The sequence below is a fragment of the Lissotriton helveticus genome, chromosome 3_1, assembly GCF_964261635.1.
Source record: "Lissotriton helveticus chromosome 3_1, aLisHel1.1, whole genome shotgun sequence".
In the NCBI taxonomy this organism is placed as follows: Eukaryota; Metazoa; Chordata; class Amphibia; order Caudata; family Salamandridae; genus Lissotriton; species Lissotriton helveticus.
In genome coordinates, this window is record NC_136061.1 from 1,266,284,494 (window position 1) to 1,266,299,104 (window position 14,611).

The 14,611-nt window shown below is 46.9% G+C and overlaps 1 protein-coding gene and 1 long non-coding RNA gene across 2 annotated transcripts in view; one reads left to right on the forward strand and one right to left on the reverse strand.

Moving 5' to 3' along the window:
* Positions 1–14,611, reverse strand: part of SIAE (sialic acid acetylesterase) — a 423,980-nt gene that overhangs the window by 310,912 nt on the left and 98,457 nt on the right. Inside the window, exon 3 of the mRNA XM_078681912.1 lies at positions 6,862–7,023. Within this exon, the coding sequence (XP_078538038.1) occupies positions 6,862–7,023 (162 nt within the window). The remainder of the gene's footprint in view (positions 1–6,861; positions 7,024–14,611) is intronic.
* Positions 1–14,611, forward strand: part of LOC144823421 (uncharacterized) — a 454,764-nt gene that overhangs the window by 17,177 nt on the left and 422,976 nt on the right. The gene's annotated exons all lie outside the window — the stretch shown is intronic.

Below are 14,611 nucleotides of genomic sequence, written 5' to 3' on the forward strand. Positions count from 1 at the left end.
TCCCTCTCCCCCACATTGTTCAACCTCGTCATGGAACCGCTCGCCACCTTGCTCCAAGCTTCTAATGTCCAATTCCATATGTACGCCGACGACACACAACTGTACCTAAAGCTTCAATCCCCGGAAGATATCAAACATCTGAATTCCACGCTTATTAACACTCAATCTTGGCTAGCCGATAATCACCTCAAACTAAATGCTCTGAAAACTGAGTTCCTTCTCATCTCACCCCCGGCGAAAATTTCAACCACCCAAACTTGGCTCAACAACCTAACAGCACTCAATGTCCAACCCACCATCGTGGACTCAGCGAAATCCCTAGGCATTACACTGGACGCCAAGCTCAACATGCAGCAGCACGTCAGCAAAGCCACAAAAGCAGCTAATTTCCATATCAACACACTGAGGAAAATTAAACCCTTCCTCCCTGCTGAAGACTTCCAAACTGCTGTACAAGCGTTAGTCATCCCTCGAATAGACTACGGAATTGTGGCCCTCAGCGGACTCCCGCTATCCACAACAGCACCCTTGAGAGCCTCCCTGAACGCTGCCGCAAGACTCATTACTGGCTCAAGAAAACATTCACATATTTCCCCAGACTTAAAGTCCCTAAAATGGCTGCCTTTTGAAGCCAGAATACAACTAAAAATTGCAGTTATGACACACGCGGCCGTGCACCACAATGCACCCAACTACCTCGCTCAAAAGTTGTCTATATCAGGAGGTTCGAGATCCAATAGAAGCTCAAAAAATCTACTCCTGAAACCCCGTAGATTCCGGAAAGAGAAAACTTACAAGCGCTCCTTCTCAGGTATGGCACCGAGGATCTGGAATGCGCTCCCTCCTGAAACCAGGCGTATCTCCTCCACTGCACTCTTCAAGAAAGAGGTGAAAACCATCCTTCTGGCCAAGATCTCCTGAACGTTATAGGTGTTGGATCAGAGACTCTGCATTGCCTTGTGTCAATGCTCACCTTGTCCTTTGGCACTATACCTCTACTTGAGGGAGACACTACTACGCTACTTTCTTGGTACCTGAACACCTCTGGAGTGGGATCAATGACTTGTGCCGTTTTATATTACTTGTTTACCTGACAGTATATTGATATGTTTTATGTATGTTATTATTATCCATTCATGTTAGTGACTACTACATTGCTCCCATTACCTCTGTTCATTCCTACTGCCTCTACCCTGTCATTGTGAAGCGCTCTGATATCTGTAAGGATCTTGTTCGCGCTATATAAAACTTTGAATAAATAAATAAATAAGTGCTCCTACGTAATTCGCAAGTCGCAGCACGCCCCAGTCCGCAGCGGACTGGGATGGCCCCAATGATGAAGCATGTCACCGTGGGGCAACCCTGGTGAGTGAGGGGACAACAAGAAAAAGAGCAATACTCTTTTTCTATCACTATACATACTATTCCAACTCCAGTGAATATTGTGAATAGGACTATAGTTAGTAGCTAGGCTCTCGATTTCTGTCTCTCAGAGATCTCTTGTGACTCACTTCTGATCGACACAGCTGCGGGGATGCGTCAGTTTGATTCCTCCAGTCACAGCAATGAGTTGGTTTGGCAGAGGACATGTTTCTTCTGCTCGAGAAGACACCTTAAGCCCACTTCCAAGGGTCCACGACTGGGCTCACACCACTTGGCAGGGCAAACTCCTAGATGAAAGTGTCCGGGTGTAGAGGGAAGGTAGTTGGAAGTATTTTATATCCTCAAGACTTCAGATCAGGAGGCCAGCCAGCCGGCCCTTGGAGTCACTCTGGGTTCAAGTGATGCAGGTCCAGTCCTTCTCATCCAGGCAGAGGAAAGGCAGGCACCAGGGCAGCAAAGCAAGACAGAGGTCCAGCAAATCAGCAGTTTAGCAGAGTGTCAGTCCTTCGGCAGCACAAAAGTCCTTCTTACTAGCAGAATAGTCACAGGTCCAGAAGTGTGCTGAAGTGTTGGTGTCAGAGGTCCAGTACTTATACCCAGTTGGTCCTTTGATGTGGTGACAGACATCAAAGACAGGCCATTTGAAGTGCACTGAGGTCCTGCCCTTCTGGCCCTGGCTTGAGACTCACTAAAGGGGGGTATGCAACACTTTGTGTGGGGGGAAGACACAACCTATTCAGGTTTAAGTGAGGCTGGGTCCAAATCCTCAGGATGGCCCATCAAGTCACACCTAAGCTCTCATTGTGTGTGGCTGTCTAGGGGAAATACACAAAGCCCAGCTGTAATCCACCCCAGACAAGCGAGTATAGCCAGCCAGTAGGCACCAAATTGTTAAAGTAAGAAAATGCAACCTTTCAAAAAATAGCATGTTCAGAATTGCAATTTAACATCGGACTTCACCATAAGTTGTGATTTTGAATTGATTGTGGTTTCAGAGACACTGGGCTTGGAGGTCTTATCTCTTCCCAATTGGAAATTATCCTAATAAAATGTAATACGATAATTGGAATGTTATCGTATGGGAGAGGTAGGCCTTGCAGTAGTGAAAAACAAATGTAAGACTTTCACTACCAGGACATGTAACACTTAAAAATACGTCTTGCCTTCTAAATACATTGCACCTTGTCCTCTGGGTTATCCATTGCCTACCTTAGGGGTGACACATGTATAATAAAAAGGGAAGCTTTGGGCTTGGCAAAGGGGTTGTGTTGCCAGGTTGACATGGCTGTGTAAACTGCACACATAGGCTCTGCAATGGCAGGCCTGAGACATAGTTAAAGGGCTACTTAAGTGGGTGGCATAATCAGTGCTGCAGGCCCACTAGTAGCATTTAATTTACAAGTCCTGGGTAAAAGTGGTACCCCTTTAACAGGGTCTTACAAATAAATGAAATATGCCAATTGGGAATTAACCAATCTTACCACATTTAGGGAAGAGAGCACAAGCACTTTGTGCACTTTACCACTGCTAACCAGTGCTAGAATCCTAATACCAGCAAAAACAAGATGAAAAAAATGGAGGAAGGCAGGCAAAAACTTAGAGCGAAGACCACCCTAAGGCTATCAGGTCTAACATGCGTTCCCCAGCTGAAAGTGGGAAAAGCTACAGAACCCCTTGAGAGTTCTCTTCACTACGGCAGAAGAACCTAGAGTGACCATCAGCTTTGGCGTGGTCTGATCCTGGGCAGTGCTCTGCCATAAAATCCATTCCCTGTAGGGAGATTCGCCACCTCAACAGTTTGGGATTTTCATCCCTCATCTGCAAGAACCATCTGAGGGGCCTGTGATTTGCCTGAACCAGAAAGTGAGTCCCAAACAGGTATGGTCTCAATTTCCTCAGTGCCCAGATCACAGCAAAAGCTTCTCTCTTAATTGCACTACATCTCTGATTCTAAGCAAGTAGCCTCCTACTAATGAAGGCTGCCAGTTGATATAGGTCCTCCTCATTCAGTTGTGCTAAGATTGCCCCTTTGCCGTGCTCTGAAGCGTCCGTCTGTACAATGAATTGGTTGGAGAAATCAGATGCTTGGAGTAAACATGGCTTCCTTAAGGGTAAGCAAGGCTTTCTGATAAACCTCTGCCCAGATCACCAGTCTGGGCTACTTATTGGATGTCAGTTCAGATAGGGGGCAAACAATGGTGCCATAACCATTAAAAACTATTCAGTAGCAGCCTGTGAGGCCTAGGAAGGCTCCCACTTCTGTCTGGGTTTTAGATAGTTGCCAGGACATGATAGTTTCAATCTTGGCCTGGAGATGCTGCACCTTGCCCTTACCTAACAGGTGACCCAGGTACACCAGAGAATCCTGCTCAATCTGGCACTTACTTGCCTTGATCATCAGGTCTGCCTGCTGCTGGGCCTGAAGCACCTTTTGGAGATGTGCAGGTGTTCCTCCCAGCTGGAGCTGTAGACGGTGATGTTGTCTAAGTAAGTAAGTGGCAGCACAAAAGGCCCCCATACCAGCCAAGACCCTGTTAACCAACCTCTGGAAGGTAGTAGGGGCATTCTTTGCGCCAACGGGCATCACCTGAAATTGAAAGTGGCCTCTGGGGCTGAGAATGCTAACCTCTCTTTGGCCACCTCAGTCAGAGCAATCTGCCAGTAGTGTGCCGTCAGGAGTGTTAACGCCATCTGCCCACCAAAGGCGACTTCGCCATTGAAGCTCACCTTTTGAGCTAACACCTTAAGTGGCTTTCTGAAAAGGGGAGGTAACACCTTACCCTGTAGCATGCTGCTATTGTTTGTAAACCTGGGAGTTGTTCACACTACTCCCCAGGTGGGCAGAATGCTGTCTGTTGGACAGTGCCTATGTGAGACCAATGGACATCCGGGGCACAGAGTGTCAACTTTTTAAAAGTTGCATGTCTTTAATAGAGGTATTAAATTCAGCCTGGCCATAAGGTGGGGTTTAATGCCATGATTAAATTGATCATCAAAACAACATGACCCGGTTCTTTAAGGCAATTACTTTAAAGTTCAAAACGTGTACAATATGTTACAATTTTATGTATAAACAAATCTCTCCCCTATTTTTTATATCTTTGAGGTAGAGTGTCACACGTTTATCTGCCTATTAATAAAAGGCCTCCATCCCAATTGTGACAGTCTATCTGAATGCAAAAAAAGAAAAGAAAGGTGACTGACGTATATATGAATTCTCAATACATTCAGTTCACAACATTCAAACTGTGAAAAATGTGTGTAGGCAAGATGACCCCTCATGGGCGAACCACCATCGGGATACCTGGTAGGTACTCACCAGATAAGCCCATTTTTATCATCATCGGAGATCATCTTGCCCAAAATAAATGTGTCTGAAAAAATTATTATAAGTGCAGTGAAGTGATAAAGAATCACAAAAACGTGAGTTAAAATTGATAGGCACACACGTCTCACAAACACTTTATTCTTTACTTCGTGTAACCTATCAAGCTAAAAAGCAAGGCTGGCTGCTATGCATGCATACCATTACCATGAGCCAACATGTTTCATTGCCCAGAATACTTTAAGGCAAATTCTTTAGGGCCAACATTTTCTCGCCACTTCATCAAAGCTGGACACACCATTCATGTAGGCCTTAATCAGCCCCGGCATCTACTACCGGCTGTAAGGTGCGATTAAAATGAAGAAACATTCTCTTACCTACTCCATTAATCAAACTTTGTGTCACAGCCTGATGTGATAAGCCGCTCCAGGGGTCAGGAAAGGTGAATAGTAATAAATAAACTTTTCTCCTGCACTGCATGGAAAATGAAATATCCACGCAGCAGAACAGTGGGCAAATGTTACCTTTGCCAAAGAAAGGATTTGTGCCTATGCCATGTGGAGATGAAGGGGTTAAAAAATAAACAAAGCCTCGTTCACATGTAAATGGTCTTTTAAAGGCCTGTGAAGTACTTGGGTGCGGCTGCGATCATCTCAAAAACTGTCTGTCTGTGTTTGTGTGTGCGCCTGGGAAGATGTCTCGGCCCGGGCGCACACACACACACAGACAGCCCTTTGATCCCACAGGCATTGGCGCCTGCCTTCAAGCCCTCACTGCGAGGGCCAAGGCTCCTATTTGGGTGGTTTCAAACAATAGGAGTCAAGAGGGACATAAAGGACTAGATCGCCCTCCACTCAATCAAGCAATAATCAAAAATTGACCCAGTCCTCAAGGCAACACATTACTGCCCAATCAGAGCCATACAATGCGGAAATACAGATAAATACACTACGCGTCTTAGCCCCGGCGCTCCGGTGCTGAGAAAACGCAGTTTGAAGTCCCTCCACTAGTAAGCACGCAGATGCAGGACAACATAACGTTAAGACGGTGAGACTAGAAAAGCTGTTTTTAATGCGCGCCCGTATGGCGTCTTCCCTCCGTGTCTCCTGTCCAGGCGAACATAGAAGGGAGGCAAGACCACACTTACCGACTGGAAGTGGGTCTAAGAGTTTCACAGAGCCAGATTGGTAATGGTATGAAAGCTAAAGATGTCTCTAGGTAACGAGCATTTTTGTCTATTACTGGGTGCAATGTAGAGTTAAATATGCAGTAATGCTACCGGCAGATGGCTACATATATATATATATATATATATATATATATATATATGTGTTCTATGTTTTTGATTTTCAGCATTTTAAAGCACAGTATTGCTGGCAGTGGCACCTTAAATTTACGTTTGCCCTGAAGAAATTGCCTGATACAATACCTAAGGCAATGAAACATGTTGGCTGCGGGCTGAGTATGAGACGATAGGTAGTATTCATAACTCCCCCTTTTATATTACATGTTTACTGCAATGCAACAAGAAAATATAAATAAAGAGAGAGTTGTATCTTGTTGCGCAGTAGTGTGTGTGTTATATGTTGAACGTTGTTAGTCTGTGTCACATATATGTTGTGTGTACACTGCACCATTCACTGTTTTCTTCTTTACTTTGGGTTTTGGACACGTTTACGTTAAGCTATTTGACACCGATGATGAGAACAGGGCCAACCTGGTGAGTACCAACCAGGGGTCCCATTGGTGGTGCGCCCGTGAGGTGTCATCTAGCTATTCACACCTTTTTCTAAATGTTGTCCCTCTAGTGGATGTTTGTACTGTGTTGGTCGGGTTTCTGTTTATCAGAGATGGGCTTATTTTTAGTTTTGGCAATAGACTGAAACAGAGTTATAACTTCTATAATTAGAGATATAATTAGAATGCTCTTTTGACAATCTAGAACTGTTTACAGTCCCACATATTTCTGTGTTGCCTTGAGGACTGGGTCAATTTTTGATTATTCCTATTTGGGTGGGCCAGGCTCATGTTTGGGTGGGCCTGGCCCAACCGGCCCACCTGCTAGAACCGGGCCTGTGCACAGGTAGCAATTGTGTCAAATCTTGACAATTTTATAAATTTCTACAGTAGAAAACAATTTAGAATGTACGCACCTCCGACCTGTACGGTTTTCTTCATTACTCCATCATTGACTCTGTAAATGCTGACAGTCACATAGGCTCCAACGTCACCATAGCCCCAGATGATTGCTTTTGCTGGGGCCTTTTGTAGAACCATGTGATCTGCATAGTACGATGCTAAATTAAATGCAGCATCTAGGAAATCAAAATATCCATCGTGAATTAATGAGAAGCGTTACACACAGGCTATATACGACTTCAAGGTCCGATATAAACATTCGAGAACTGGTCCTTTGCCTATCCTGAATGCCCTTTGACCACAGTGACAATGCTCTATACAGTGCGGGGAGAAAAGTTCACATAAACATAAAAGCCTACAATTTATTCATTTTTTAATGGGAGCTATTATTGACCACTCTATTTCATAAACACTGAACACAATCATGTTTAAATTGACATATAAATATAATGGACATACAAGTATACATTAAAATATTATAACTGTGAACTGTAAGTATTGTTATGCTTTATTTTCCAGAAAGTACTACTGTTTCGTCTGATGAAGTGCATATGAATTTTGCAGAACAGGAAAGCACCTTAACTTGATTTACACATTTTTAATGAAGTACATGGCACTTTCTTCACCCTAATATGTGGAAAAATTAGGTTGTTTTCTTATTCACGGTTAAAATAGGCTACCCTGTAAAATACTCACTCCACTACGGCCGTACCAAACATGACAGGTCAGCGGTGGCGGAGCTAACGGAGGGTGGGAAAGTCGGGTCACCCACCCTTGGCTCGCTTTGTTGTTCCCATAGCGCCCCTAAAAATCCAGGATAATTGCAAACATGTTACAATTAAAATGCAAGCACTTAATTTACTAAATTAATATTTTGCATTTGAAAACCATAAAATCCAATCAGTGACATCTTAACGATTTGAGGAGTCCATGCAATTAGTATTTTCTCTCCCCCATCACTTGTGGGCGACATCAAACTCCCTTCGGATTTAATTCGAGTCTCACACCGCACAGTGCCACCGGGCCATTATTTTATGCTGGCAGACAACCAGCGTTGCAAGGTAGTCAGAAATGTACTGAATCTGAAGAAGGGTTCCACTGTCCCTTCTTCACTCTCAAAAATTTATGAATGACCACACATTTCTCTAACTTTGGTAGCAAATCATCTGCTGACGGGGACTTCCCAATATAAAGATCGGGCTATTTGAAGTAATCTTCCATGTTGACCAACAAATGACATCCATCGGGAAGAGAACCAAAATCTGCCCCTCCTTTTGAACGGGGAGGGGTGTTGCATGGCTCTTGTGTAGTCTCCATTTTACATTCAGCTCCTTAACTTGACATCTCTTTCTTGTGGTGCCTTTTCACACACTTCTCTGCTAATGCATGAATGTGTTGTATGTGCATCTCTGATAGGTACTGACAAACTGTAGTCTGTACAGCTAGTTACAGGGTCGGACATTTAGAACACAGTGCCATTGCTTTCCTTTCTTTCTGTGCTCCTTAGGAGACACTTCATTTTAGCTAGACGAAACCAAGTAAGCTGCTCGGCACAGTGTGATAAGAACAGCACTTTGTTCTATAAACAGCTTCTGTATTAAGGCTATGAGAGGAGCATTTCCAGTCTGGGATTATCCCGGAACTGCTGTGAATTGTGACTGAGGTGCAGCCCTGCTGACTCCGGCCTCCATCCTGCTAAGGATGATTACCAGTGCAATACAACCGGCTTTCTGACACCCAAGACCAAGGAATAGGGGTTAGGCTATCTCAATTGATCTGGCAGAAAATTACTCCCACTATGCGCTCTTTAGTATAGTTTAGATACATATAGGAGTAAACACATTAGATTTAATGAACATGGTTTAATTGTTTTTATTGTTTACCATTCTAATAATGCTGATTACAGTAACACCTCTCATCTTCTTAACCCTTTCAGTGCAGAGGACGTAACGGTTACGTCCTCGGCTGGAGGCACTGGTGTGCCGAGGACGTAACCATTACATCCTATGCACACCACCAAGAGATCCCTCTGCTGTAAGATTTCCTTTTTCATTTTTTAGGCTCAGGACCTGGGGAAGAGCTTCCCCAACCACCCGAGGAATTTGTGCAGACGTCATTACACTAAAAGTGAAATGAGCAAATCGGCTCATTTCACTTTCACTGCCTGCCTACTTGCTTGCGGAGCTATCTCAGCCCCTCGAGCACGCAGGCAGACGAGACAGGTATTCCTGTAAAGGGGAGAATCCTCCTTTCCAATGGTACCCTTCCCTAGTGGAAAACTGCTTTGGGATCATCACAGCAGGGCAACACCCAAACAGGGATCTTCCGCAAGACACCCGGGAGGGGGGAGCGGACCCTTGGGCAAGGGCTTTTGCTCCCTCCCCCAACGTGTTTGGCACATATCAGTCTTTCTGCCCCCCCCCCCGGGAGGCAGAAAGACCACTTGAAACCCAGGTACTTTTTTTTTTAGTGGACCAGGGATGGAGGTTGGCCAGAATTGGCATGCCAATGCCCCCACCGCTTCCAAAACAAGCATTGGCATAGCCAAAAGGTCTCGCCTTGGGGACCTTACAGAAGTCTGCTTGGGGCTGTCTTACTGTGAGTGGCAGACTGCTTGTGCATTTCTACTTAATAAAAAAAGTCCACTTAAGTGCCAAGCCTCATGGGTTATTCTCTTTTTGCATTTTGAGTGTTTAAAAAAAAAAATCGCTGTCTTTTTGAGCTTGGTCAATGTTGCATGTTTATGCAACCCATTCATTACCTGGCACCTTTATACTGGACAGTTTCACGCTTCATAATTTTAAACTTTACATGAAGAAATTGCTGGCTTGTCAATGCCAGACTTGTGTGCCAATACTGGTGTTCTGCTGTTAAATGGCATCAGTTACTTTCCTCTTTTCCGGTGAGGTTCTTTTGTTTTGAGCCACTTTGAGGCTTGGTGCTTATAAACCCCCGTGCAGCCTGGCAGAGCCTCCTAGAAGCGCCCCTCCCCCACCTGTTTTCAGGGGAACTCCCAGGTCAGAGGATGGACGGCGCCTGCTCTGCAGTGCCCGCATGTATGGTGCCATATCAGCGCCGTGTACATGAGCGCTCACCTGCTCCCTGGCAAGACTGGAATAAAGTCTTCACCGCCTGCACACCGCTGCTCCTCCGTTGTGAAATCCCCTGGCTGGTGCGCATGTTTGCTTGGCCGGATCTCGTGGCCTGTGTGTGATGGAACACAATAGCTTTTGTTTGGACTGCACGGCAGAGTGGGCGGGCGCCAAGAAGGATGTTATTGCTGTTCCATTGTAACATCTAAACCTAAAGCATGCAATCAAACAGATGTTTACAGCACATGGGTATTAAACTACTGATGAGCCTGCCTGGCTGGAGGGCAGGTGTTCAATGCTGTCCAGGTTCGATGCAAGTGTTGCAGCACTTTACACTGGCACTGGGCTTGCATATTGTGCTCTTGGAGGGGTGGGAAATGCAGAAACAACAGTTGATGGACAGAATGCAGAACAATGTCATACATTCACCCCAGTACAGAGATCTGGGCCTAATTCCATAGTTTTTTGCTCACCATGCCATTCCAGTTTCAACCCAGACATATGCAAATCAGTCTTGACCCTGTGCCCCATGGGAACAGTCCAGCCCGAACTGCCAAGCCAGGTCCTCCCTGGACTGTAAACAAGCATCCTAGGACCGGTTTCGGGCTTTCAGCCCTCATCAGCCAGGATAGCTTGATTCCAGTGGCATGGAGAGCACGGGACTCACGTCTGAGCATACCCGTCCCACCCAGGGTGACAAATGCAAAAACAACAGTTGATGGACACAATGCAGAACAATGTCATACATTCACCCCAGTACAGAGTTCTGGGTCTAAATCCATCGCTTTTTTGCTCACCATGCCACTCCAGTTTGAACCCAGCCATATGCAAATTATTCTTGACCCTGTGCCCCATGGGAACAGTCCAGCCCGAACTGCCAAACCAGGTGCTTCCTGGACTGGAAACGAGCATCCTAGAACTGGTTTCGGGCTTTCAGCCCTCATCAGCCAGGATAGCTTGATTCCAGTGGCATGGAGAGCATAGGACTCACGTCTAAGCATACCCGTCCCACTTGGGGTGATAAATGCAAAAACAACAGTTGATGGACAGAATGCAGAACAATGTCATACATTCACTCCAGTACAGATATGCGGGCCTAAATCCATCGTTTTTTTGCTCACCATGCCATTCCAGTTTGAACGCAGCCATATGCAAATCAGTCATGACCCTGTGCCCCATGGGAACAGTCCAGCCCGAACTGCCAAGCCAGGTCCTCCCTGGACTGGAAACAAGCAGGGTGGTGGCTTTAGACACCAGATAAGACTGAGAGCATTCAAGCTTCAAGCCTGTGATAATGTTGGGTCAGTGAGCCCGCGCGTGATGCGTGCTGCAAAGATGCTGAAAGAAAAGAAAAATAATAAAAAAAAGCCAGTCAGTGCTGCGCACGCACTGCAAAGAATTAAAGGAATGCACAGCAGGCACAATGCAGGGCTGCTGCTTGCTCCCAAGCTCCCTAGGCCAGGGGAGAGAGAGAAGGCGGGACATGCGTGCAGTCTTTCTTAGAAAGAGAAACGCAAAGGCCTATAGCATGTGGTCCTAGTTTGAAGTCCTTACTAGAAGCCTCGCGGAACAACGCATGCGCGCTGGCTCAGGCAAAACCTAAACATAGCCAGTCTTTCTGCCCCCCCCCCCCCATAGGGAAGATGGGGCGTTAGCCCCTGAATTGTCCCCCCCCTCTCCCCGGGAGGGGCAGAAAGCCCACTAACTACCAGGGTTTTTTTGTTTTACCCAGAGTAGGGGTGTGGGCTGCCTAAAAGGGGCATGCCAAGGCCCCCACCCAATTGTAAAAATTGGCACAGTCTTTCTGCCCACCCACAGGGGGGCTGAAGGTGGAAATAGCCCCTGGTCTTTCTCCCCCTTTGGGGCAGAAAGCCCACTAGGAAGCCAGGAACTATTCTTTTTTTAGTTGTTCAGTGGTAGGGGCTGCCCCGAATGGGTATACCAATGCCCCCACCGGCCATAAAATAGCCACAGTCTTTCTGCTCCCCCCTGGAGGCAGATGTGGGCATTCGCCCCCCAGTCAAGGCAGACAGTCCACTAAGCACCAGGGAGCATTTATTTTAGCTAGAGTCAGTTTGGTGGCTGGCCAGAATGGGTATGTCAATACCCCACCCCACTCAAAAAACAAAATGGGCACAGTCTTTCTGCCCCCCGGGCAATAGCTCCCAATCTGCAACCCCGGGAGAGCAGAAATCCCACTAGGCACTAGAAATATGTTTATTGGCACGTCAGAGAGCGCACCTTAGGCAAGGGTGCCTCGCCCTTTTATTTTGAGCACACATTTTTCCTGTTTCTGTCCCCAAGGGGAGCAGAAAACCACTAGACATGAGCAAAGAGAAGTGTGGCTCACTGCTTAGAGCGGCAGTCCCTGGTGTAGAGGCCTGGCCCGGGACCAGTGTTCAAATCCCGCCTCGGCTGATCTCGGTGATCTCGGTGGTTCTTGGGCTCATAATTCCTCGGACCTGATTTCTCGCCTCGGTGCCTACTCTGAGCACGAGTCCCACGCTGCAACTCTGGGCAATAGCTTGCTTAGTCTCCACAACGGCCCCCTACAGCGCTGGGGATGCCTGGTTGCACCCCGGGGATGCCCAGGAGTGGACATTTCACGGGGAAAAGCCAGGACGGGTTCCCTAGCGGTATGAGTACAGCGCCAGGACACTCCTGAGTATCAGTGCGCTCTATAAATACGCCTACATTTACATTTACATTTACAAACGTTTCTGGGTGTGTGAAATGGAGTTCAGCTGATGGGCTGTGTGCACTGGCGTTTGGCTTTCTATGTGTGAACATGCATTTTGTTGGCGGTGTGTGCTGACTTGCGCTTAACTGGCAGTGTATGTTGACTAGCGCTTGGCTGGCAGTGTGTGTGGACTGTTGCTTGGCTAGCAGTGTGCGTGGATGGAGCCTGACTGGCATTGTGCATAGACTGTGGCTTGGCTGGCGGTGTGCATGAATGGTGCTTGACTGGCGGTATGCATGGATGGCCCTTGGCTAGCGGTGTGGGTAGATGGCCCTTGGCTGGAGACGTGCATGGATGGCACTTGACTGGCGGTGTGCGTGGATAACGTTTGGCTGGCAGTGTGTGTGGATAGTGCTTGGCTAGTGGTGTGGTGGACTGTCCCTTGGCTGGTGATGCGGCTTGTGTGGATCCACCAGCGTTTTATTACCCAGAATCCCCAGCAAATCTCAATTTTAGCTAAAAAGTCACACTTTCCTCACATTTCTGTGTGGAAAAGTTGTGGGATCACCGAGCTGGCACAAATTTCCCACCACTCGGCGTTCCTCCACCCCTGAGTCTCCAAAGGATGGAAAACATGGAAATCGACTTGGCTATCCTGCCCACACTTAAAATCAATGATGTAAGGGTGCTGTGCAGGGACAAGAAAATAAGTCCGTGGACCACTGTCAAGAAAGAGTACCTGGAAAAGGACCTCAGAGCTTGGGAGGAAGCCAGGAAAGCCGAAGTCCAACTTGCAGAGGAGATCGCCCCTGGCAGTGGGCATGAGGATGATGGTACAGATCTCTTTGGCGTAGAAGTTGAGGCTGGCAACAAGAGTATCGCCTTCACAGTTCTTTCAAGGCATGCCTCCACATCTGGGAGTGAGAAGCGTTCTACTTAAGTGAGGGAACCCAAGGACCTAGAGCCCCAGCTTAGCCTCTGAGAGATACAGGAGAGGAAACTGTCCCGGGAAGAAAGAAAACAGGCCCTGGCAGAGAGAAGGGTCAAGCTGGGACTGAAGTCCCAATGATATAGTGGCAGCAACAAAGACACAGAGGTAAATACAGGATGTGACTATGACCCTAGGTTGCGCAAGGGTTTTATGCCAAAGTAGGTTGAGGAAGGTGATATAGACAAACGGCTAGCATGTTATGAGAGGGCTCTCAGGATGAGAAGGGTGGGTGCCCACCACTGGCGATTCCTATTGTGGGAACTCATTCCAACACTGGGGAGGGCTAGGCTGCTGAAACTTGAAGATGATGTGGCCGAGACATTTTGAAATATGGAGGAGGCCCTCCTTGAGCTGCTTGGTCTAACACCTGAAGAATAAAGACAAACATTTAAAAATGCGCACAAGGGGGCAACTCAGACATGAGTAGACATTGTAGATGCTTCTGTGAAGTCACTGGAATGTTGGATCAAAGGTAACCAGGTAGATACCTATGAGTAGCACTACAAAATAGTGGTAAAAGAACACATACTTACAAAGTGTACCTCAGGGAAGTTATACCAGCATCTGGTAGATTCTAACCTATCTAGCCCTAGAGAGCTGGGGAAGATAGCTGATAAATGGGTACGCACTAGGGTGCCCAAGAAGTCCCAAGGGAGTGTTCCCAAGAAAGGAGGACAGGCCAGCCTTAGGAGAAAGATGTGGCAAATATAAAAAGTCAGAAACTACCAAAGAGTCCCCAAAAGATGCCCAAGGGTAGGGGCAAAGCAACATCCCATTCAAAGGGGAGGGAGTACCCGGGTAAGAATGCAGACCCTACCAAGGCTGGGGTGTGCTATTACTGTAAACTAGCACGGCACACAAGTGTAGATACTGTGTGCATCAAGACGTAACTCACTGGTGACCATCCTAAAGGCACTGCAAGTGTAGGGATGGGGGTAGAAGTTGTCCCTGGGGAGTGCAAGGGAAACACTGAAGCTATTTTAGTCTCCATGGGTGGGGAG